Source organism: Tripterygium wilfordii, chromosome 15 (genome assembly GCF_013401445.1).
Source record: "Tripterygium wilfordii isolate XIE 37 chromosome 15, ASM1340144v1, whole genome shotgun sequence".
NCBI classification, from domain to species: Eukaryota; Viridiplantae; Streptophyta; class Magnoliopsida; order Celastrales; family Celastraceae; genus Tripterygium; species Tripterygium wilfordii.
In genome coordinates, this window is record NC_052246.1 from 5,425,910 (window position 1) to 5,449,603 (window position 23,694).

The 23,694-nt window shown below is 37.0% G+C and overlaps 6 protein-coding genes across 6 annotated transcripts; 3 read left to right on the forward strand and 3 right to left on the reverse strand.

The window, feature by feature from the left end:
- The first annotated feature begins 191 nt into the window (after positions 1–191).
- On the forward strand, positions 192–1,975 carry LOC120017182 (cytochrome P450 89A2-like). Its single transcript, XM_038870313.1, has one exon. The coding sequence runs from the start codon at positions 307–309 to the stop codon at positions 1,840–1,842; it is 1,536 nt and encodes a 511-aa protein (XP_038726241.1). The 5' UTR covers positions 192–306; the 3' UTR covers positions 1,843–1,975.
- A 3,004-nt stretch (positions 1,976–4,979) lies between these two features.
- On the forward strand, positions 4,980–6,768 carry LOC120017233 (cytochrome P450 89A2-like). The gene has a single exon (XM_038870392.1). The coding sequence runs from the start codon at positions 5,069–5,071 to the stop codon at positions 6,614–6,616; it is 1,548 nt and encodes a 515-aa protein (XP_038726320.1). The 5' UTR covers positions 4,980–5,068; the 3' UTR covers positions 6,617–6,768.
- A 1,884-nt stretch (positions 6,769–8,652) lies between these two features.
- LOC119980036 (cytochrome P450 89A2-like) lies at positions 8,653–10,182 on the forward strand. The gene has a single exon (XM_038822683.1). It carries the CDS (start codon positions 8,653–8,655, stop codon positions 10,180–10,182), a length of 1,530 nt encoding a protein of 509 aa, XP_038678611.1.
- A 3,187-nt stretch (positions 10,183–13,369) lies between these two features.
- Positions 13,370–15,358, reverse strand: LOC120017100 (cytochrome P450 89A2-like). The gene has a single exon (XM_038870170.1). The coding sequence runs from the start codon at positions 15,303–15,305 to the stop codon at positions 13,743–13,745; it is 1,563 nt and encodes a 520-aa protein (XP_038726098.1). The 5' UTR covers positions 15,306–15,358; the 3' UTR covers positions 13,370–13,742.
- A 1,369-nt stretch (positions 15,359–16,727) lies between these two features.
- Positions 16,728–18,640, reverse strand: LOC120017285 (cytochrome P450 89A2-like). Its single transcript, XM_038870460.1, has one exon. The coding sequence runs from the start codon at positions 18,611–18,613 to the stop codon at positions 16,949–16,951; it is 1,665 nt and encodes a 554-aa protein (XP_038726388.1). The 5' UTR covers positions 18,614–18,640; the 3' UTR covers positions 16,728–16,948.
- A 3,371-nt stretch (positions 18,641–22,011) lies between these two features.
- On the reverse strand, positions 22,012–23,694 carry LOC120016951 (cytochrome P450 89A2-like). The gene has a single exon (XM_038869965.1). The coding sequence runs from the start codon at positions 23,663–23,665 to the stop codon at positions 22,145–22,147; it is 1,521 nt and encodes a 506-aa protein (XP_038725893.1). The 5' UTR covers positions 23,666–23,694; the 3' UTR covers positions 22,012–22,144.

A 23,694-nucleotide genomic window follows, 5' to 3' on the forward strand; every position in this document is an offset into this window, starting at 1 on the left:
GAGATTTTTTTTCCCCTTCAGAAATAGCAATTTTAGAAATACGTAATATATATATATATATATATATATATATAGGTTTTATTACCAAACTTGACATATGTGTTATCTTGATTTTTAAAATTGTGTTAGTTCAGAAAAAACATAAATAAAATCTAATGGTGTGATTTAATCACATACCACAACTCACAAATCACTCTTCCACACGTAACACACTCTCATGCCTTGACGACCACACAAAAACATCTGCATAAAATCCAATATCAAGCCTTGACAATCACTCACACTCACCCAGTCTCTGCGCAAAAAATGAATTTCTGGTTTGTTGTTTTGATTTCATTCTCCGTTGCTGTTCTTCTCAAAGCTTTCATCAGCCTCTTGTCCCCCAATCACAAACTCCCTCCTGGCCCTCGGAGGATTCCCATCATCGGCGGCCTCTTCTGGCTTCGCAAAACTTCAACAGACGTCGAATCAATTCTCCGGTCACTCCATGCCAAGCTCGGTCCAATAGTCACTCTCAGAATCAGGTCTCGCCCCGCCATCTTCATCGCCGACCGCTACCTCGCTCACCAAGCTTTGGTCCACAACGGTGCCGTTTTTGCGGACCGTCCACCGGCTCTCACCACGGGGAAGATACTCAGTCGCAATCAGTGTAACATCAACTCCGCTTTCTACGGCCCTAATTGGCGTCTCCTCCGGCGTAATCTCACTGCAGAGATTCTCAATCCGTCTCGCGTGAGAACTTATTCTCACGCCCGCAAGTGGGTTTTGCAAATCCTGATGGATCGGCTTGTCTCGGATTCCAAAACTGGTGAGCCAATTCGTGTGATGGAGCATTTTCAATTCGCAATGTTTTGCTTGTTGGTGCTTATGTGTTTTGGTGACAAGCTTAGCGAAAGCAAGATTAAGGAAATCGAGGAGGTCCAGCGACGCTTGATCTTGAATTTGGGTATATTCAATGTATTGAATTTCTGGCCTAGTGTGACTAAGTTTCTGCTTCGGAAGCGGTGGGAGGAGTTCTTGAAGCTCTGTAAAGATCAAGAAGGAATACTGATTCCTCTAATTCGGGCACGAAAGACTGTAAAGCAAGAGAGTTTGAGTAAGTCAAAGGAGGACAAAGAAGAGTATGTGTTGTCGTATGTCGATACATTGTTCGATCTGGAGCTTCCGCAAGAGAAGAGAAAGCTTGATGAAGGGGAAATGATAGCTCTGTGCTCGGAGTTCTTGAATGGAGGCACCGATACTACTTCGACTGCATTGCAATGGATTATGGCTAATTTGGTGAAATACCAACACATACAAGAGAAGCTATTCAGAGAAATTAAAGGGGTTGTGGGAGATGGTGAAGGAGATGTGGTGGTAAAAGAAGATGACTTGCAGAAGATGCCATACCTTAAAGCAGTGGTTTTGGAGGGCTTGAGACGTCACCCTCCCGGACATTTTGTGCTGCCTCATGCGGTGACAGAGGATGTGGTGCTGGATACATACTTGATACCCAAAAAAGGAACTGTCAATTTCATGGTAGCAGAGATGGGTTGGGACCCAAAGGTGTGGGAAGATCCTATGGAGTTCAGGCCAGAGAGGTTTTTGAGTAGTGATGGTGAAGTGGTGTTTGATATAACAGGAAGTAAAGAGATTAAGATGATGCCATTTGGGGCTGGGAGGAGGATGTGTCCTGGATTTGGATTGGCAATGCTTCATTTGGAGTATTTTGTGGCAAATTTGGTTTGGAATTTTGAGTGGAAAGCTAAAGATGGAGATGATGTTGATTTATCTGAGAAGCAGGAGTTCACTATTGTGATGAAGAATCCATTGCAAGCACTTATATTGCAGAGGTCAAAATAGCTGTTGCTTAAATGCTTATCTTAGTATAATAAATGTTGTTTATTCTCTCTATAGCTACAAACAACATGCCTGGTTTGTTCTTTGTTGTGGTGGAATGTTTATAGAGCAATATTATGGGGCAATTATAAGACTTTTTTTTCTTTTTTTTAAAGATCCACCGGTCACACACACGCTAAGCCACCACAACACATGGAAAACTAATCAAATCCCAAACCCCCTGATGAGAATAGAACCCCCGCCACCACAACACATGGAAAACTAATCAAATCTCAAACCCCCTTGATGAGAATAGAACCCTGCTATCCAAATCCCAAACCCCCCTGATGAGAATAGAACTCTAGATCTCAAGGTTCTGGGCAGATAACCTGACCAACTAAGCTATCTTTCATTCTCGGGCAATTATAAGACTTATTCCAACAAGAATGGCTAGAACAAACTTATTCCAATAACAACGGTTAGGAAAAAAATTCAAGAATAAGGATAGAAATTACAAAGTTATATATATATGCCCTTTTCATTTAAAAGAATTACAACATATGCATCGGTGCCTCACATTTTTCTCATGGCATTTGTTAGGTGTGTGTTTGACAAAGCGAATGTGTTGATTTTCAACGCTAACTGTTAAGTTGTGGAAAATAGTTGAGCTTAAAGCTATGAAATAAGTTGTGAAGTGTTTGCTAGAACGATGAACTGTTGATAGTCGTTAAGTTGTGTAAAATGTATTTTGTTTGTATTTTTTAATTTTAAATATTTTTTAGACAAATTTAATTTACTAAAAATTACAAATAAGTAATTTATAATTTTATTTTTTGAATTAATTAATTTTGTGAACAATATTTATAATATTTGTATACAATATGTATAATATTAATATACTAAAATGAATAAAATAATATGCGTTATAATATTTGTATATAAATATAAAAGAACGAATGTAAAAACTTTAATTTACATTAAGTAATATTTTTATTTTTTAATTACTTAAATATGTGGGGTCCACGCCCAAAAATATTAAATTAATAAAAAATTGTAGCTTTTGGACGTAGGAGCCACGACCAAAAGCTATACGCTTCGCAACAAACTCCTAATGGGAGCTTGTTTTTGTTGGACGGTACCATCCGCTTATGCGGGTGGTATCACCCAGTTTATTGGGTCATTTGGCGAAACGGTCCCGCAAAGTGAGTTCGCTAGCGGTACCGCTGGACAGACTGCCTCACCAAACATAGTCTAGGTCATTGATAAGAGCAAGTTTCAATTCTAAATTTTGAAGAAAGAGAGAAGATTTATTGGAGACGAAGCTTTCGGAGAGTTTACCAACTATTACTTTCACTAGAAGAAGAAGAAAAAGTATCACATATCGTTCGTTCAGTGGTTTGTGCGCATCACAGCAGCTGAATGATGTGGTGTGTACAAACCACTTAATATTTTCTCTTTTATTGGTCATCTTGTACTCCTGACGACAAATACCCCAAAACAAGGAAGGAAGGAGTAGAAGCAGCAGCAGTTTGGGACCAGAAGAAGTGGGATTTGGACTTGTTATAAAATTATTTTATATTCTAAATATATTACATTTACCTTAGAAAAGGGTTTTGAAGAATTATCTATGGTACTAAAGAGTAGAGAAATAGTCTTTCCACATTATCCGAGTTGTTTGAGAACTTTTAGCCATTTGGTTATTAGATGTTTTAAGAAAATCTGAGTTTTTTTAGAAATAACACAATTTCAAAAAATAAATACGTAAATAACATATCTATCTATACTTATATCTATAATTGTAAGTTTATGCGTGATTCCGTGACGATATATATCATCATCAATCTATCTATCTATATCTATATATCTATATATATATATATAATAGAGGATCCAAAAGGCTTCTCCTTGGTGCCACGTGGATGCCTATAAAAAAATCTACACAAAAAATTTATATATATATAATGGAGGATCCAAAAGGCTTCTCCTTAGTGCCATGTGGATGCCTCTAAAAAAACCTACACAAAAAACAAAAAAAAAATAAATATATTGAATAACTTGGACCCACAAACACCTACAATTAATAATATACAAATAATTTTAAAATCGTATTTAATAATACAACAAATAGTCATATCAATTATCACCTATTAATTGCATATAAAAACAAAAAGATAAAAGCTTAAATGAAACATATTCATAATATAGGTATAAAATAACACACAAAAACATACAAGATCACAATAAAGTTCTAAGAGATACTACAAAAACTTCATAGGAAAAATGAACAATTTCAACAAAATTCTTAACGATATATATGACCCTACAAATCATGGAATTAGTTGTCAAACGACCACCAATGATGATGAAAAAGATCCAGTTTAGGATGCATTCTTAGGAGATTTCATAGAGGATGATCCCAATGATCCCGTATAAGATAATCCCTTAGTGGATGATCGTACAAATAAAGAATTTAATCAAATGTGAGATACAGAGTACAACAAATTATATATTATATATGCTTATTGACATAGTATGAAAAATTGTGGCTTGCTGACATAAGAAACAATAATAAATTAGGTGTAAAAACTAGGAGACAAAAGAGGTGCACTATATTTTCTATAGAATTTAGAATTTATGAGATGTTTTTTAGTTATTTTACAACTTTGTTCAAAAAATCAACGCAAACAATAATTGTTAAACTCTTAGCATATTTTTTCCGTATGAATCAAATTTTTCGCTCACTCTTAGAAAATTATTTATTAACATATTGAAAAAAAGGTATTGTAGTTATTTGTTTATCTCATAATTATTTTCATTTTCCATAATTCAAGCTCTGTTATTCATTATGATAATAAAGTATCGAAAAATTATCAAAAATTTTTATTTTTTAAATTAATTATATGTCGCGAAACGCGAGCATGCAACTAGTATATATATATATCCAATACCCTTGTTCAATCAGGACTCTATATCCAATACCCTGTTTAATTAGATAAGATTCTCCTGTATGCATATATATCCAATACCCCTGATTAATTAGATAAGATTCGATTATCTCAATATTTAATTTTATCTTAATAAACATTAATTAAATTCTTTACAATATTATTTTGGTAATAAAAATTACAAATCGCTCTTCCACTTCCACACGTGACACTATCATGCCTTGCGGATCATACAAAAACATCTGCATAAAATCCAATATCAAGCCTTGGCAATCACTCACACTCACAAAGTCTCTGCGCAAAAAATGGATTTCTGGTTTGTTGCTTTGATTTCAATCTCCATTGCTGTTCTTCTCAAAGCTCTCATCAACCTCTTGTCCCACAATAAAAACCCGAATCACAAACTCCCTCCTGGCCCTCGGAGGATTCCCATCATCGGCGGCCTCTTCTGGCTTCGCAAAACTTCGACAGACGTCGAATCAATTCTCCGGTCACTCCATGCCAAGCTCGGTCCAATAGTCACTCTCGGAATCAGGTCTCGCCCTGCCATCTTCATCGCCGACCGCTACCTAGCTCACCAAGCTCTGGTCCACGACGGTGCCGTTTTTGCGGACCGTCCACCGGCTCTCACCACGGGGAAGATACTCAGTCGCAATCAGTGTAACATCAGCTCCGCTTTCTACGGCCCTAATTGGCGTCTCCTCCGGCGTAATCTCTCTGCAGAGATTCTCAATCCGTCTCGCGTGAGAACTTATTCTCACGCCCGCAAGTGGGTTTTGCAAATCCTGATGGATCGGCTTGTCTCGGATTCCAAAACTGGTGAGCCAATTCGTGTGATGGAGCATTTTCAATTCGCAATGTTTTGCTTGTTGGTGCTTATGTGTTTTGGTGACAAGCTTAGCGAAAGCAAGATTAAGGAAATCGAGGAGGTCCAGCGACGCTTGATCTTGAATTTGGGTATATTCAATGTATTGAATTTCTGGCCTAGTGTGACTAAGTTTCTGCTTCGGAAGCGGTGGGAGGAGTTCTTGAAGCTCTGTAAAGATCAAGAAGGAATACTGATTCCTCTAATTCGGGCACGAAAGACTGTAAAGCAAGAGAGTTTGAGTAAGTCAAAGGAGGACAAAGAAGAGTATGTGTTGTCGTATGTCGATACATTGTTCGATCTGGAGCTTCCGCAAGAGAAGAGAAAGGTTGATGAAGGGGAAATGATGGCTTTGTGCTCGGAGTTCTTGAATGGAGGCACCGATACTACTTCGACTGCATTGCAATGGATTATGGCTAATTTGGTGAAATACCAACACATACAAGAGAAGCTATTCAGAGAGATTAAAGGGGTTGTGGGAGATGGTGAAGGAGATGTGGTGGTGAAAGAAGATGACTTGCAGAAGATGTCATACCTTAAAGCAGTGGTTTTGGAGGGCTTGAGACGTCACCCTCCCGGACATTTTGTGCTGCCTCATGCGGTGACAGAGGATGTGGTGCTGGATACATACTTGATACCCAAAAAAGGAACTGTCAATTTCATGGTAGCAGAGATGGGTTGGGACCCAAAGGTGTGGGAAGATCCTATGGAGTTCAGGCCAGAGAGGTTTTTGAGTAGTGATGGTGAAGTGGTGTTTGATATAACAGGAAGTAAAGAGATTAAGATGATGCCATTTGGGGCTGGGAGGAGGATGTGTCCTGGATTTGGATTGGCAATGCTTCATTTGGAGTATTTTGTGGCAAATTTGGTTTGGAATTTTGAGTGGAAAGCTAAAGATGGAGATGATGTTGATTTATCAGAGAAGCAGGAGTTCACTATTGTGATGAAGAATCCATTGCAAGCACTTATTTTGCAGAGGTCAAAATAAGGGTTATGGCTGCTGTTGCTAAAATGCTTATCTTAGTATAATAAATGTTGTTTATTCTCTCTATAGCTACAAACAACATGCCTGGTTTGTTCTTTGTTGTGGTGGAATGTTTATAGAGCAATATTATGAGTCAAATACCAATGACAACAAAATCAACAAAACTTATTCCAATAAGAACGGTTAGAAAAAAAATTAAGAATAAAGATAAAAATTATAAAATTACATATATGCATCTTTTCATTTAAAATAATTACAACATATACATTGATGCAAAAGAATTACAGCATATGCATCGACGCCTCTGACATTTTTTTTTTCAATGCATACATTTTTTTCCAATGCATGACATCATCTGTTGTTACTTTTTTTTTAATTTTCTTAAACGAAAATTTAAAATGATTTATTTTTTAAAATACATGATGGAAGTTGAAAAAATATATTATATATTCTCATTTTGAAAAACATTACTCATCGATATATTCTGACATGAAAAACTCGTCGATATATTATAACATGGAAAAAAAATCTTGCATGTAAATTTAATTTATTTGCACTACAACAAATTTATCTTATTTGCACTGTAATAAATTTATCTGCACTGTATATCGATATATTTTGCGATGAAAAAAAATATCGCATAAATTTAATTTATTTGCACTGCATATAAATTTGATTTATATGCACTGCATTACAACTATTTATCTGATATAATTTATCTATCGTGCATGTAATTTATCTGCATAGCCTATAATTTATCTGATATAATTTATCTAGTGTGACTATGATTGTGCTTCGGAAGGGGCGGGAGGAGTTCTGGAAGCTTTGTAAAGATCTAGAAGGAATACTGATTCCTCTAATTCGGGCACCAAAGACTGTATAGCAAGAGAGTTTGAGTAAAACAAAGGAGGACAAAGAAGAGTATATGTTGTCGTATGTCGATACATTGTTCGATCTGGAGCTTCCGCAAGAGAAGAGAAAGCTTGATGAAGGGGAAATAAGAGCTTTGTAATCGGAGTTCTTGAATATTTTGTGGGATAAGTATGGAAATGGTCAAAAAAAAATGATGGATCAAGCCCCTTCACTTTGTTTCGGGTTAAACAAACTCTTGTATTTTGAATGTTGTTATGTTGGGCTAAACAAAACCTCTGACGTGGTCATTAAATATATGAAATGTATTTTTTTGTTTTTTTATTTATTATTAATGACGTGACAGGCACATGTCATTGATCAATAATTTCACGATACATGTCATTAATTAATATAATTTTTATACTTATATTTTTTACACATCATTGAAGTTTTTTAACTTGTTATTTTAAGAGTGTACAAGTCCTTGTACTTAAAATGGTACAATTAAACCCTTATACTTTAAAGAGTAGAATGACTTGTTTAGCCCGAAACAAAGTAGAGAAACTTGATCGACCATTTTTCTAAAGTACATGAATTATTTTGATCCAAGTAGGAGGGTCCGCCCAATTAAAAAAAGCCTGGTCTGGCAAACAAGAAATTGACATTCCCTCTAATTTTAATAAAATTATTAACCGGAACGTGAAAGATGTTTTTGCCTTTTGGCATGGTTCCTTATAAATTAATCCCAAATTGGCTTTCTCCACGTCAGTGCTTAAAATGTCAAAAGTCCAGTTCGTAGTGGGAATCCAACGAAGACTTTCTAAATCCATATCATTTGTCCCTTTTTGACATGGTTGCGAATAAAGTAATCCCAAATTGGCTTTATCCAGGTCAGTGCTTAACACACGCCACTTGATTTGATTAAATGTTAGCCTCGTTATCAATCTTTGACCTCCATTAATTAAAATGTAGGCTGTGACAAAATGACAATGTTGTGCCAGTTAAATAGTGTTGGTCAACTTTCCTGTCAAAGAAGAGCATCTAGCCTTCTGCAAAAACACACAAACCAGAAACAAACAGATGTTGTCTGCATACACAAGCATCTGCACATAACTACACCAAGTACAAGGCTCAAGGAAGACTGCTTATTTATACAACATTTCATTACTTCTCTGAGAAAAATAAACATGGAGGCCTGGTTCATGCTACTTGTCTCCCTCTCCATAGCTGCCATTCTCAAAGCCTTCTTCAAGATCTTAATTCCCACTAAACAACAAATCCTCAACCTCCCTCCAAGCCCTTCTACCATTCCCATCATCACTGATATCCTATGGCTTTTCAAATCATTGACTGGGTTAGAGTCGATTCTCAAGTCTATCATTGCCAAGTTAGGCCCTATTGTAACCCTCGACATTGGTTTTCGCCGTATAATCTTCGTCGAGGACCACTCCATTGCCCACCAGGCTTTAGTTCGAAACGGAGCAGTTTTCGCCAGTCGTCCTCCCAGTCTTGCCACCACCAAGATAGTCAATAGCAATCAGAGCACTATCAACACGTCTTTATACGGCCCAACATGGCGCCTTCTGCGGCGTAATCTCACTTCACAGATTCTTCATCCTACGCGCTCGAGAAGTTACTCTCATGCGCGCAAGTGGGTGATCCAAATCCTCATGGATCGTCTTCTTTCAGAGTCTCAATCCGGTGAGCCAGTTCTAGTCAAGGAACATTTTCAATTCGCAATGTTTTGCTTGTTAGTGCTCATGTGTTTTGGCGACAAGCTTAGTGAGAAACAGATCAAAGAAGTCGAGGAGGTTCAGCGCCGCTTCGCTCTAAACCTGCTTAGATTCAATGTGTTCAATATTTGGCCAAGCGTGACAAAGATTTTGCTCCGCAAGCGATGGCAGCAGATGCTGAGTCTTCGTCGAGACCAAGAAGCTGTACTGATTCCTTTAATCGAGGCACGCAAGAAGGCAAACAGAGAGGGTATCAACAAGGTGGAAGATGAAGACTATGTCCTGTCGTACGTCGATACTTTGTTAGATTTAGAAATTCCTCATGAGAATAGAAAGCTTGATGAAGGGGAAATGGTTAGCTTGTGCAATGAGTTTCTAAATGGTGGCACCGATACTACTTCGACTGCCTTGCAATGGATCATGGCTAATTTGGTGAAGTATCCACATATACAAGAGAAGTTATTCAGAGAAATTAAAGGGGTTGTCGGAGAAGGAGAAGTCGTCGTCAAAGAAGATGAGTTGCAGAGAATGCCATATCTCAAAGCAGTAGTTTTGGAAGGCTTGAGGCGTCACCCTCCTGGACATTTTGTGTTGCCACATGCGGTTACAGAGGAGGTAATGCTGGATCAATATTTGATACCCAAGAATTCAACTGTCAATTTCATGGTAGCACAGATGGGTTGGGACCCAAAGGTGTGGGAAGATCCAATGGGGTTCAAGCCAGAGAGGTTTATGAGTAGTGATGGTGAGGTGGTGTTTGATATAACAGGGAATAAAGAGATTAAGATGATGCCATTTGGGGTTGGTAGGAGGATTTGTCCTGGACTTGGATTGGCAATGCTTCATTTGGAGTATTTTGTGGCAAATTTGGTTTGGAATTTAGAATGGAAAGCTAAAGATGGAGATGAAGTTGATTTGTCTGAGAAACAAGAGCTAACAACTGTGATGAAGACTTCATTGGAGGTCCACGTTTTCCCAAGATAAACGTAAGTAAGAGTCAGGATGTATAATAAATTATGTAATGGAAAACTTCAGTCCTCCTTGCTTTTTACCTTTGAAGTGTGCCAGCAGCTGTAAATGTATTTCTATCTTGTCTAATAATAAAGCTCCTACCATATATAGTATCATTCAACTTATCTCAACAACAGTATCATTCAACTTATCTCAACGAGGCGCATCTTCCTCAACCAATTTTTGACAGAAATATGGTTGTCGGAATTCAAAGAAGAAGTGAGTTTGACCATGGGTGTAAACGGTTGGTCACAACTGATTTTTTAGACATTAATTTAACTGATCAATCAATCAGTTATTGGTGAGTTTTCTATTGCTCCTCCGAACTCATGGACCGACAATATTGCTTGTCAGTATAATCCATTTGCAAAAATTCACATTAAACACTTTTTTTTTGAATTCTTTGAATCTAAGATCTATATTGGACACTTGAATGTTTTTCAAAATCCGTTGTTTTGATAATTTTTTTAAATGAGTCGAAATAAACCATTATTATCTAGGGTTAATTAGCAATAGTCAATCAAAATAATTTTTTTATTCCAATAGGTCTATTCTAATTTATTTTAACTCATAAGATACATAAAAAAAAAATTATTCCATTAAGGATAAATTATTTAAAATATCTTTTTTCTTGACTATCGTCTAAATCAACCCTTGTTTTACTCTTAAATTTCACCAATCAAAGATATTTTCTGATGTCAGTGTGATCAGACAACCATAACTTACTTGTTTAAGCTTTGATTTAGATGACTTTTATGGTGTTCGAAAGAAAACTCGAAGACCCACAATAAATTTTTGGAGATTCAAACATTTTAAAGGTCAAATCTAGACCCAACATTTGCACATAGGAGTTGTATTTCTGACATTAGTGTGTTCGACGTCATTATAATCAGATAGCCATAACTCATTCGTTTGAGCTCCGATTGAGACTATGTTTGTGGCTTTCAAAATAAGACTCTAAGACCCACAAAAATATTTTTAATATATATTAGAGATTCGAACATTTTAGAGGTCAAATAGAGGCTCAACGTTTACGTATCTGAGCTTTGTTTTTGACGTTAGTTTTGAGGTCAATATGTTCGGACAACCATAACTCATGGGTTTGAGCTTTAATTGAGACAATTTTTAATGCTTTCAAAAGAAGAATCTAAGAACCACATAATTGTATCTAATATATTTTTTGAGATTATAACGTTTTAAAGGTCAAATCAAGGTTCAAAGTTTGCATATTAGAGTTGTGAATTATATAGACATAATTTTGCACTAAATTTATCTACACTATTTGTTGTGGTTTTGTTATTGTTAGTACATATTGAAATTTATCTGTGTTTGTTGATTTGCATTATTTGTTGTGATATTGTGTCATGGTTGTTACTATATATTGAAATTTATCTACACCTAAAGATAAATTATATACACTGCAGATAAATTATATGCAATGCAAATAAATTATATGTGATATTTTTCTCATCTCAGATCGACAATGGACCTAGCTTATTTGAAAGAGTTTTTCACGCTGATTTAGTATATATATATATATTTTTTCAAATTTCGTCATATATTTTAAGAGATAAATCGTTTTGAAGTTTCATTTGATGATGTCATGTGTGTGTAGAGAAAATGTAGAAGAGAAAGACTGGAAAAGCGTCGATTGCAATTTTATTAAATGAAAAAGGTATATACGTACTTTAATGAATTGTGTCCTTATTAATAATTTTTTTTGATTGTCCTTATTGGAATATATCTTTTCAATTATGTCATTATTGATAATTGCCCCATTCTTTATTACCTATCAAAAATGGGTTGGTCGATAATAATAAGGAGTTGGTAATACATATAGGGATTTAAAGAAAACCAACAATATGAATATTTTGAGTAGTGTTTTAAGATTCATTGAATAACCTTTTTACTCAACAAATCATCCCACTAGAAGCATTTTATAAGTGATTTCCACTGAAAAAGAACCGGAAAAGGATTACTATGTTGGAAGCTTTCTGGAAGGACTCACCGAAAGAGATGTTTTCTCCATGATTGTTTCTAAAATAATCCCAATTGATGGCTTCGTCTTCAAGGGTTAATTTACTTCACTTAATTAAAATGTTTGTTTCCTTATCAAGTGTTAATGAAGGGTTTGTCTTGATTCAATGTCCTTTTACCCGTATCAATTTCAAATCGAGTATATTAAATGTGATGATGATTAAACACTGATAACAGCCCGTAAACCACGCTTGTCAGGCAAACACATGATATTTCTTATACGAGCTAGTCGTAAGAGCATCCCAACAGCTATTGTAAACTGATACTGAATCCTCTTTTATAGGATTAAAAGTAAAGAAAAGTCGAAAAATTCACCCCAGAAGCTCCTGTAAACTTCCGCTAAAATGAAGTTGTATTATAGTGATCCGCTAAGTTTGGCAAACCACTGTAGTAAAATGAAGTTGTACTACAGTGATCCGATAAAGTTATGAGCTATAAACACACCTCATTGGTACTATGTATTTAAGTATGAGTTTGAGTCAAATTAAGAGTAGATCTAGTTGTGGCCCGTAATGGGGCCCATATAAAGTTTATTAAAGGGGTAGGTTCCCTCTCCACTCTAACACTCAGACATCGTGCCCAAAGGGGTTAGAGAAGCAGAGGAAGACCACCCACTATTTTGTTTGTTTTGTTCTCTGGTTTTGTAGGTTGTTGATCAAGAACAAATCCATAGCTGAAAGTAGTATGTAGTAGATTATAGCTTTTGAATGTTGATCATGCTTTCAAGTTGTGGTTTAAATTCTTTGATCTAGCTAAAGTTCTTATACTATATACATTTTTCCTTCCAATTTATAACTTATAATACTATCACCATGAATATGAATCTTCTTGGCGTGCCGCTCAAACTGAATGATTCAATCAATAGAAGTGTCATTTACAATCAAACAAAGAACTATAGTCAATTACACTGTTCATCATCAGTTACCAGGAAATGAAGAGCAACCATTAATCCTTATATTAATAGTCAATTAGAAACTTCCTTTAAGGAAGCTTCCCTTTCATTTCTTCAAGTGGGTACATACTTTTTTAACTTTTTATACTGTGCATGATGTCTATGGTTTGATTATCCTCCCTCAAAAAATTGATCATATATATAACTCAACAATTATATCAAGCAAAAGTCTCAAGCAAGTACAGTAATATAATATGCTGAAAGTAGATCACAGTATTCAATACATAAGAACTTTCGAAAAATTACTCAATGATTCTGGTACATCATGTTATATGCTAATGTGCATACGAGAATCAATAGGATAATGTCAATTCACGAGCGGTTGATGACAATTCATGAGTAGTTAAAAATGAAGATAGTTACTTTGTAATTCAAATTTCAAGAATACACCAAATGCATATGAGTTGACATCGTCCCGTTGATTATGGTGCACCACATCAACGTATATATGGCGTGGTATGCCAAAACCATTGAATAGTTACTCAGAAACTTCGATCCAACGCAAAAGGAAATTTCAACCACAATACTTAGTAAGATCCACAAATTAAGGTAGATATTTTGACCTAGGAGAAATGCATGCCTGCAATGGATTCTTCATCACCACCGTGAACTCGAACTTCTCGGACAAATCAACACAGTCTCCATCTTTAGCTTTCCACTCGAAATTCCAAACCAAATTCGCCACAAAATACTCCAAATGAAGCATTCCCAATCCATAAGCAGGACACATCCTCCTACCAACCCCGAATGGCATCATCTTAATCTCTTTACTCCCCGTTATATCAAATCCTTCTCCTGCTCTGCAACCATCGCTACTCATGAACCTCTCCGGCTTGAATGACATCGGGTCTTCCCACACCTTGGGATCCCATCCCATCTCCGCCACAGCGAAATTGATAACCCCATTCTTGGGTATCAAGTAATTATCCAGCGTTGTATCCTCTGTAACTGCATGTGTCAACAAAAAATGTCCAGGAGGATGACGCCTTAAGCCTTCCAAGATCACAGCTTTTAGATATGGCATCCTCTGCAAGTCGTCTTCTTTGATCAAAAATACCTCCCCATCTCCAACAACCCCTTTGATTTCTCTAAATAGCTTCTCTTGTATTTGTGGGTACTTCACCAAATTAGCCATAATCCATTGCAGTGCAGTCGAAGTAGTATCTGTTCCTCCATTTAAGAACTCAGAGCACAAAGTCATCAGTTCCCCTTCATCAAGCTTTCTCTTTTCTTCCGGAAGCTCTAAATCGAGCAAAGTATCGACATACGACACCACATACTCTTCTTTGCCTTCCTTAAATTTACTCAAACTCTCTTCCTTCGCCTTCTTTCGCGCTCTTATCAAAGGAATCAACACATCCTTTTGTTCTTGGTGAAGCTTATAGAACTCTTGCCACCACTTATGCAGCAAAATCTTTGTCGCAGTCGGCCAGAAATTTAGCACGTTGAATTTTGTGAAACGCACAAGCAAGTTTCGCTGAACAGACCCAATTTCTTTAATCTGATTTTCACTAAGCTTGTCCCCAAAACACATAAGCACTAACAAGCAAAACATAGCGTAATGAAACTCGTCCACCACACGGATTGCCTCACCGGGTTCAGACTTTGATCTTAACCTATCAAGTAGAATTTGCAGCACCCATTTGCGCGCGTGCGAGTAGGATCTCACTCGCGAAGGATGGAGAATCTCTGCAGACATGTTACGCCTCAGGATGCGCCATGTCAGGCCATAGGAAGCAGAGTTGATGTTGTGTTGATTGCAAGTGAGTATCTGTTCAGCAGCACCAGCGGGTGGACGGTCAGCGAAGACTGCACCGTTCTGGACTAATGCTTGGTGGGTGAGTAAGCGATCAGAGACAAATATGGCGGTGCTAGGGCCGATGTGGAGAGTGACCACAGGGCCTAATTTGGCGTAGAGAGAGCGAAGAATTGGCTCGAGGTCTAAAAATGATTTGCGAAGCCATAGGATGTTGGAGATGATAGGAATGGTAAAAGGAGAGGGAGGGAGTTTGTTGGTTGGTTTGTTAGTAGGAATTGCGAAGTTGATGAGAGCTTTGAGAAGGGCAGCTATGGAGATGGAGATGAGGATGATGAACCAGAATTCCATTCTTTTAGCAGATGACAAAATGGTTTGGGTAGTGGAGTTGGTAATTGAGGACATAAAATAAATACTTGTCCATTTTTGTCATTTATTGACCATTTTCGTAAACAAATCGCAAAGCAAACAAAAGGTCATCTAACGGTTATGGTCATCTAACCGTTATTGTCTTGAATTTGATCACAAATTCCACCTAGGATGATGATCTTTCAACACATCCAGGTGCTAAGAAAGGTATTTATGATGCAGATGTACAATGTATTAAAAAAAAAAACAGAGAGAAATTTTATTTGCACAAGTACTAATTTTATACCACTTATAAATTTTTTAAATTTTACATAAATATCTTTATTTAGAATGACATATTAACCCTTAAATTAAAAATAAAAAAATAAATTTATATTTACGTGTTAAATTAGAAAATATTAAGTTCATCCTATAATTCTCCTAAAAAAAAGTAGAGTTTAGAGAGGTCAAGAAACTTTGAATACCAAGATCGATTTCATTGGAAAATCGTAGAAGATGACGAGCTACATAAGGATTATAAAAAAGGAACTTTCCTAAAAAAATTTATAAATATTGTATGTTACTTAAATGAGTTTGGGTCTACTATAACACTAATAGACAATTTATCATTCTCATTTTATCTTCAATCTTATGTGGCATGTGTCATAGTCATTGATTAAAAATACACATATATGACCTACTTAACATCCAACATTGCATATGTATTGTAGATAAAATGAGGGTTATAAATTGGGGGTCTTAATCATTTTTCACAAGAGGATTACTTTTTTTGGGGTTTTTAATACACATGGGGTGTTCAATAGAATGACTATAAAGAGCATTGTGTTTTTTTTTAAATACCATTGAAAAATTTGTTTCTCATTGAAATCGAACATTAGGTACACATATGTCCATCCATTCCCAAACCCTGTTTCAAAAAAATCAATTTAGAAAAAAATTATTCAAGTGATTATAATTTATAATACTATCACCATCAATATAATAATCTTCTTGGCGTGCCGATCACTTTGAATTATTCAATCAATAAAACTGACTTTTACAAGTAAACAAAGAACAAATTAAAATAGAAGTCAATTACACTATTCATCAATATCACTTACCAGGAAATGAAGGATGAGTTCATTATATTAATATTAAACTTCCTTTTTGTCTGCACTTGAATCAATTAGTCAGGAGCAAGAGTTGGTCAAGTGGTGACACACTTTTGCATTATGTATATGGTTTAATTATCCTCTATCAAAAAATTAATAATATATCTTTATTATATCAAGAAGAAAAGTCGGATTTGGCTTGTCAAGCAACTATAGTTATATAATATGCTCAAAGTAGATCACATTATTCAATACATGATAAAGAAACAAAATGATAATGTCAATTCACGAGAAGTATAGTGATATGTTGATCTGATGTACCAAAATCAATAGCATAATTTCAATTAACAAACCGTTGTTGGCAATACATGAGTGGTTCAGAATGAAGATAGGTACTTTGTAATTCAAATCATATACACCAACATGTATATGATGTGGTGTGCCAACACCACTAAATAGCTACTCAAAAACTTCAATCAAAAGCAAAAGGAAATTTCTACCACAATACTTACTAAGATCCACAACTTCAGGCAATTAAGCTAATTTTGACCTGGGGGAAATGTATGCGTGCAATGGATTCTTCATCACCACCGTGAACTCCAACTTCTCAGACAAATCAACACCATCTCCATCCTTAGCTTTCCACTCGAAATTCCAAACCAAATTCGCAACAAAATACTCCAAATGAAGCATTCCCAATCCATAACCAGGACACATCCTCCTACCAGCCCCAAATGGCATCATCTTAATCTCTTTACTCCCCGTTATATCGAATGCTTCTCCAGCTCCACCATCATCGCTACTCATGAACCTCTCCGGCTTGAATGACATCGGGTCTTCCCACACCTTGGGATCCCATCCCATCTCCGCCACCGCGAAATTGATAACCCCATTCTTGGGTATCAAGTAATTATCCAGCATTGTATCCTCTGTAACCGCATGTGGCAGCACAAAATGTGCAGGAGGATGACGCCTTAAGCCTTCCAAGATCACAGCTTTTAGATATGGCATCCTCTGCAAGTCGTCTTCATTGATCAAAAATACCTCCCCATCTCCAACAACCCCTTTTATTTCTCGAAATAGCTTCTCTTGTATTTGTGGATACTTCACCAAATTAGCCATAATCCATTGCAGGGCAGTCGAAGTAGTATCTGTGCCTGCATTTAAGAACTCAGAGCACAAAGCCTTCATTTCCCCTTCGTCAAGCTTTCTCTTTTCTTCCGGAAGCTCTAAATCGAGCAAAGTATCGACATACGACACCACATACTCTCCTTTGTCTTTACTCAAACTCTCTTCCTTCACCATCTTTCGCGCTCTTATCAGAGGAATCAACACATCCTTTTGTTCTTGGTGAAGCTTATGGAACTCTTGCCACCACTTATGCAGCAAAATCTTTGTCGCAGTCGGCCAGAAATTTAGCACGTTGAATTTTGTGAAACGCAGAAGCAAGTTTCGCTGAACAGACCCAATTTCTTTAATCTGATTTTCACTAAGCTTGTCCCCAAAACACATAAGCACTAACAAGCAAAACATAGCGTACTGAAACTCGTCCACCACGCGAACTGCCTCTCCGGGTTCAGACTTTGATCTTAACCGATCAAGTAGAATTTGCAGCACCCATTTGCGAGCATTCGAGTACGATCTCACCCGCGAAGGATGGAGAATCTCCGCAGATATGTTACGCCTCAGGATGCGCCATGTCGGGCCGTAGGAAGCAGAGTTGATATTGTGTTGATTGCAATGGAGGATTTGGTCAAAAGCACCAGGAGGTGGACGGTCAGCAAAAACTACACCGTTTTGGACTAATGCTTGGTGGGTGAGGAAGCGATCGGAGACAAAGATGGCGGTGCGCGGGCCGATGTGGAGAGTGACCACAGGGCCTAATTTGGCGTAGAGAGAGCGAAGAATTGGCTCGAGGTCTGAAAATGATTTGCCAAGCCATAGGATGTTGGTGATGATAGGAATAGTAAAAGGAGAGGGAGGGAGTTTGTTGGTTGGTTTGGTAGTGGGAATTGCGAAGTTGATGAGAACTTTGAGAAGGGCAGCTATGGAGATGGAGATTAGGATGATGAACCAGAACTCCATTTCTTTTAGCAGATGACAAAATGATTTTGAGTAGTGGAGTTGGTGATTGAGGATGGCACATGATAATGTGAAACCTGCCAACCTGAGACATAAAAAAATATTTGTCCATTCCATCAATTCTTGACTTTCGTATTGTAAATCGTAAGCAAAAGATTATTTAAAGCTAATTGTATTGATTACAAAATCCAGGTAGGATGATAATCTTTCAAGACGTCCAAGTGGCTAACAAAGGATTATGGGTAGTTATATACAAACCCCCTCCCATGTAAAGTAGTACAAACCCCCCTATATGGCTATATAAGGTACAAATCAGGGGAGACATAGATTCATTTCATTCATTGATTGACTTGTCTCTTAAAAAAAATTAAAGGTTCATTTTTCGAAGTCTGTTCCAATTTGTGGATGATATAAAAAAAATAATCTCATTACCCACATAAATAATATAACACTTATAACATGTGTGGCATTTTTGTTGTGTGATGCCCAATAAATGTGAGATTCCTTTGCTTCAATTCAGGTGATATCATTTCACATATACAGGTGCAACTATAGTTGATTCCGAAGGAACTAAAAGCTAGCTAGCTATGGCTACTATACAAGCTCCATTATAGTGCAACCCACACCTCCCATATACACCTATATATATCTCCCATTTTTCCTTGCATCTCTTGGAATTTCTCTTGTAACCCAACCTCGTCATTCCTGCTGAAATCTCTTCCCAAAGTGGGCCTTTAGGACCCATCTCTTGTTACCGATCTTACCTTGTTACTTTATTTTTCAATAACTGGTCTTATATATGCAGAGTTTTGGGTAGTCCATTGGAACCTATTAAGTGCAGTTGAAATCTATTATGGATATGAATTACTTCAGCGATCTTTTCGACTATCATTTGCCAAGCAGTTTAAGTGAACATGTAAATACGTATACTGATTTAATATTTTTAAGTAAATATTTTTTATTTAGTGCAATTGTTATTTAGTGTATTTTTTATTTGATAGGGTGATTTTATCTCAGCCGAAATAAAGCAAGAAGACGAACAAGCGGACGAGATGACAGATAATATCAAAGTTGATGATAGATGTGAATTTGAAACTGATATGGTATAATGTTTTAGTCAATCAAAATATGAGCTCTTTTGTTATGTTGAATGAATATTCTCTATAGGGCACGTAAATGGTAATCACTATGTCAAAGTTGGTTTGACAAGGGATTATCCAATGCCTGTTATCACACCTTAATGGGTTCACTATAGGCATACTTGCACAGCAGCATAAGCTACTTCGTATACGGAACGATTCGATACGTACATGCATTCATATGGATTCATCAAATCTTCTTTCAAAACTTTTGTTTATGTGCTTGAAAATATAAATTATTGTCTATCTTGAAAAACTATCAAATTAATATCAAAAAATATAATTTATCTTTTATTTATAGAAAAATTAAAAAGGAAAATGATAATTTGAAAAATTAATAAAAACCAAAAATATTAATCAAAATAAATAAAAAAATGGGTGAAAAAATATGAAAAAGATACAATTAAGAATGTGATTTTTTTTAATCTATATATGTTTTGTGTGTGTGTGTGTGTTTAGTGTATATATACATATATATATATATATATATGTAATAATATATGTTTAGTATATATATATGTGACAAGAAATGAAATGAAAAGAATATAAGACACGGAGGGAGGTTTAAAATAAGGGGTTTAAATATCCTAAACTAACAATTATTTATGATGCAGATCTCTTAAATTTGGATCTTTCAGCTAATGTGTCCTATGTGCAATAAGAATGGAGAAAATATCCAGTGGGAAGCGCACACCAAAGCTGATTTGGTGCGGCGCATATCCCGCTGTAGTTATATTTGCTATAGTTGGTTGTATTTTTTTAATCCTAGTCATTCATCAAATCTGATGGCTGAGATCAAAAACAACTCATCACCATTAACTCTGGGTTTCTCTTCTTCCCTCCTAAAATTGATATTCTCCGACTTAAAAGGCTAAAATTTTGAGAGACCGCCCACGAACCAGCTCTTTTGAAAATTGGTACTCTCGCATCAAACAACCTGGGAGCGACAGCAGGACAGGACAAACAACTCTTGCCATGGTCGACATCTCTCACGTCCCTCCTCATACTGCTCTTCTGATGTGCTATTCTTGTATTCGATTTCAGGCTTCTTTGTTTAGGCTCCTAAACCTTGCTCTTTAAGCGTCATAGTGATCTAACCGAATGGGTATTCTATAGTTTGCTTTGTCGCAAATAAATTTGCGAAATTTTTGAAATTTGTTGAATTGGAACATCAAAATTGGGAGAGAAAAACAAGCATGGGTAGAGAGAGAAAGATGTGAGACAAGAATCGATCGGAGAAGGGTCTCTATACGGAGAAGAAACGAAAGGGGAGAGAGGCGTGATCTTAACAAGGAAAAAACTCAAAGTTGATGGTGATGAGCTGTTTTTTCTTATCTCAGCCATCAGATTTGATGAATGGTTGGGATTAAAAACACTACAGCCAATTGTAGCAAATATAACCACAGCGCCCCCATTCCCACTAAATGCATGACATGTGTCTATAAGGGCCCCACAAAAAAGGCCAGAAGAAAGTGGACGAAGACTGCAAGTCTGCAATTACTGTGGCATAAGAAACTCACCTAAAAAACCAATTCCAACCCCCCCGATCTAAGGGCAAATGCAATGGTGAAGTGGTATTGGGCCAACAAAGATATTGTATTTTACTGATGTGACTGTATTGTAAAATGTGTTTTGCTTATGTGGTTGTATTGGGATAAGTGTTTTGCTAATGTGGATGTATTGATATTTGATGTTTTGATGTAGTTTTGTTGTGGATAATATGGAGGAATGGAATGTTGTTGGGTTGGGTGGAAAGAGAAAGCGTGTGGGAAGAAAAACTTTAAAGAAATTTGTGTTTTGCTGATGTGGCTGTATTAGAATTCGTGTTTGACTTGACTTTTTGTGTAATAGAGATGAGACCAGCAAATTAATTCCCATTGCATTTGCCCTAATCGGGAATCTTTCCTTCATTGCTCTAATCTCCATCATGGAGAACAGCTTTTATAACTCCCTATCTTTCCTTCATTGCTCTAATCTCCATCATGGAGAACAGCTTTTATAACTCCCTACTTATTGACTTTGCAAATTTATGATCTGAAATAGTAGTGCTAGATAATCCAATCTTGGTAGCCCATTTAGACAAAACTGTTTGGTTTTATAAGTTCAAGTCTAGCTCTTCCCAATCGTAACCTCGTAGACAACCCTTTTAAGGACAAAATCGTTTGAGTTACCTGTTATTGGGAGTTTAAGTTTATGACATCGTGAGGATATTTTTCATGACAATTTTTCCGGTTAGCTTTCCTTTCTCTGTTTGAATTCTCCACGTGAGGACATTTTTTACACACTAGAAGTTCTGCGTAGGCCAAAAGAGGTACTCGGAGCATTTTGTGTCAAAAGCACAGAAAGCCCAAGATGGATAGGTTTTGTTTCACATGATTACAGAAGTAGTTTTCTATCATTGATTCATCGTCATGAACTCATTACAATACACACACTAATTGAAGTTGTAGCACAATTTCAAACAAGATAGTTCAATAAATTTGAACTTTAAAAACTTGTACTTTTATCTTTATTTTGACCTTGGGGAAATGTAGGCTTGCAATGGATTCTTCATCACCATTATGAACTCTTGCTTCTCAGACAAATCAACATCATCTCCATCTTTAGCTTTCCACTCAAAATTCAAAACCAAATTTGCCACAAAATACTCCAAATGAAGCATTGCCAATCCAAATCCAGGACACATCCTCCTCCCAACCCCAAATGGCATCATCTTAATCTCTTTACTCCCCGTTATATCAAACACCACCTCACCATCACTACTCATAAACCTCTCTGGCTTGAACCCCATTGGATCTTCCCACACCTTTGGGTCCAAACCCATCTCTGCTACCATGAAATTCACAATCGCATTCTTGGGTATCACATATTTATCAATCACTACATCCTCTGTAACTGCATGTGGCACTACAAAATGTGAAGGTGGGTGACGCCTCAACCCTTCCAAAATCACTGCTTTAAGATACGGCATCCTCTGCAATTCATCTTCTCCGATCTCCACCGCACCTTCTCCCACGACTCCTTTAATTTCCATAAACAATTTCTCTTGTACATCTGGGTACTTGACCAAATTAGCCATTACCCACTGCAGGGCAGCGGCAGTAGTATCGGTTCCTGCATCAAGAAACTCAGAGCACAGACTCACCATTTCCTTTTCATTTACCTTTCTTTTCTCTTCTGGCAGCTCTAAATCCAATAAGGTATCCACATAAGATAAGACTGCATCTTTTAAACCCTCTTCTTTCGCCTTTTTTCGCGCCCTTATCAGAGGAACCAACACAGCTTCTTTGTCCTGTTGAAGCTTCAAAAACAGCTGCCATCGCTTGCGTAACACAATCTTCATCAGACTTGGCCAGAAATTTAGTACTTGAAACTTACTATCATTGAAAAGAAAGCGAAGCTCAACGTCCTCGATTTCCTTTATCTGATTCTCATTTAGCTTGTCCCCAAAACACATTAGCACTAACAAGCAAAACATTCCATACCGAAAATGGTCCATGACGATAACAGGATTACCTGATTTTGCTGCCTCGGACTTCAGCCTATCCATCAGAATGTTCAGAACCCAACTCCGGGCGTGTGAATACGATTTCACACGCGAAGGGTGGAGGATCTCAGCGGTGAGATTACGGCGCAGGAGACGCCACGTCGGGCCGTAGGCAGCCGAGTTAATATTATGCTGATTACTATTATTTATCCTGGCTACAGGGCCAGATCGCGGACGATCGGAGAAAACTGCACCATTTTGGACCAAAGTTTGGTATGCAAGAGCGCGATCAGAAACAAAGATGGCGATGCCTGAGCCGATGTGAAGTGTTACTAAAGGACCCAACTTGGCGTGGAGTGGCCGAAGAATGAGCTCGACGTCTGGACCTGCTTTGAAAAGCCATAAAATGTTGCTGATGATGGGAATTGTAAAAGGGCCCGGGGGGAGGTTGTTGGGGAGCTTTTTGGGAATCAAGAGGTTGATGAGGGCTTTGAGAAGAGCAGCCGTGGAAAGAGTGACAAGAAGGATGCACCAGACCTCCATGATTTTTGTCTTCTTTCTTTTGGTTCAAA

Excerpts from the sequence above, each read along its gene's own strand:
- LOC120017182 (XM_038870313.1), top strand. The coding sequence starts at position 307 with ATGAATTTCTGGTTTGTTGTTTTGATTTCATTCTCCGTTGCTGTTCTT.
- LOC120017233 (XM_038870392.1), top strand. The coding sequence starts at position 5,069 with ATGGATTTCTGGTTTGTTGCTTTGATTTCAATCTCCATTGCTGTTCTT.
- LOC119980036 (XM_038822683.1), top strand. The coding sequence starts at position 8,653 with ATGGAGGCCTGGTTCATGCTACTTGTCTCCCTCTCCATAGCTGCCATT.
- LOC120017100 (XM_038870170.1), bottom strand. The coding sequence starts at position 15,305 with ATGGAATTCTGGTTCATCATCCTCATCTCCATCTCCATAGCTGCCCTT.
- LOC120017285 (XM_038870460.1), bottom strand. The coding sequence starts at position 18,613 with ATGGAATGGACAAATATTTTTTTATGTCTCAGGTTGGCAGGTTTCACA.
- LOC120016951 (XM_038869965.1), bottom strand. The coding sequence starts at position 23,665 with ATGGAGGTCTGGTGCATCCTTCTTGTCACTCTTTCCACGGCTGCTCTT.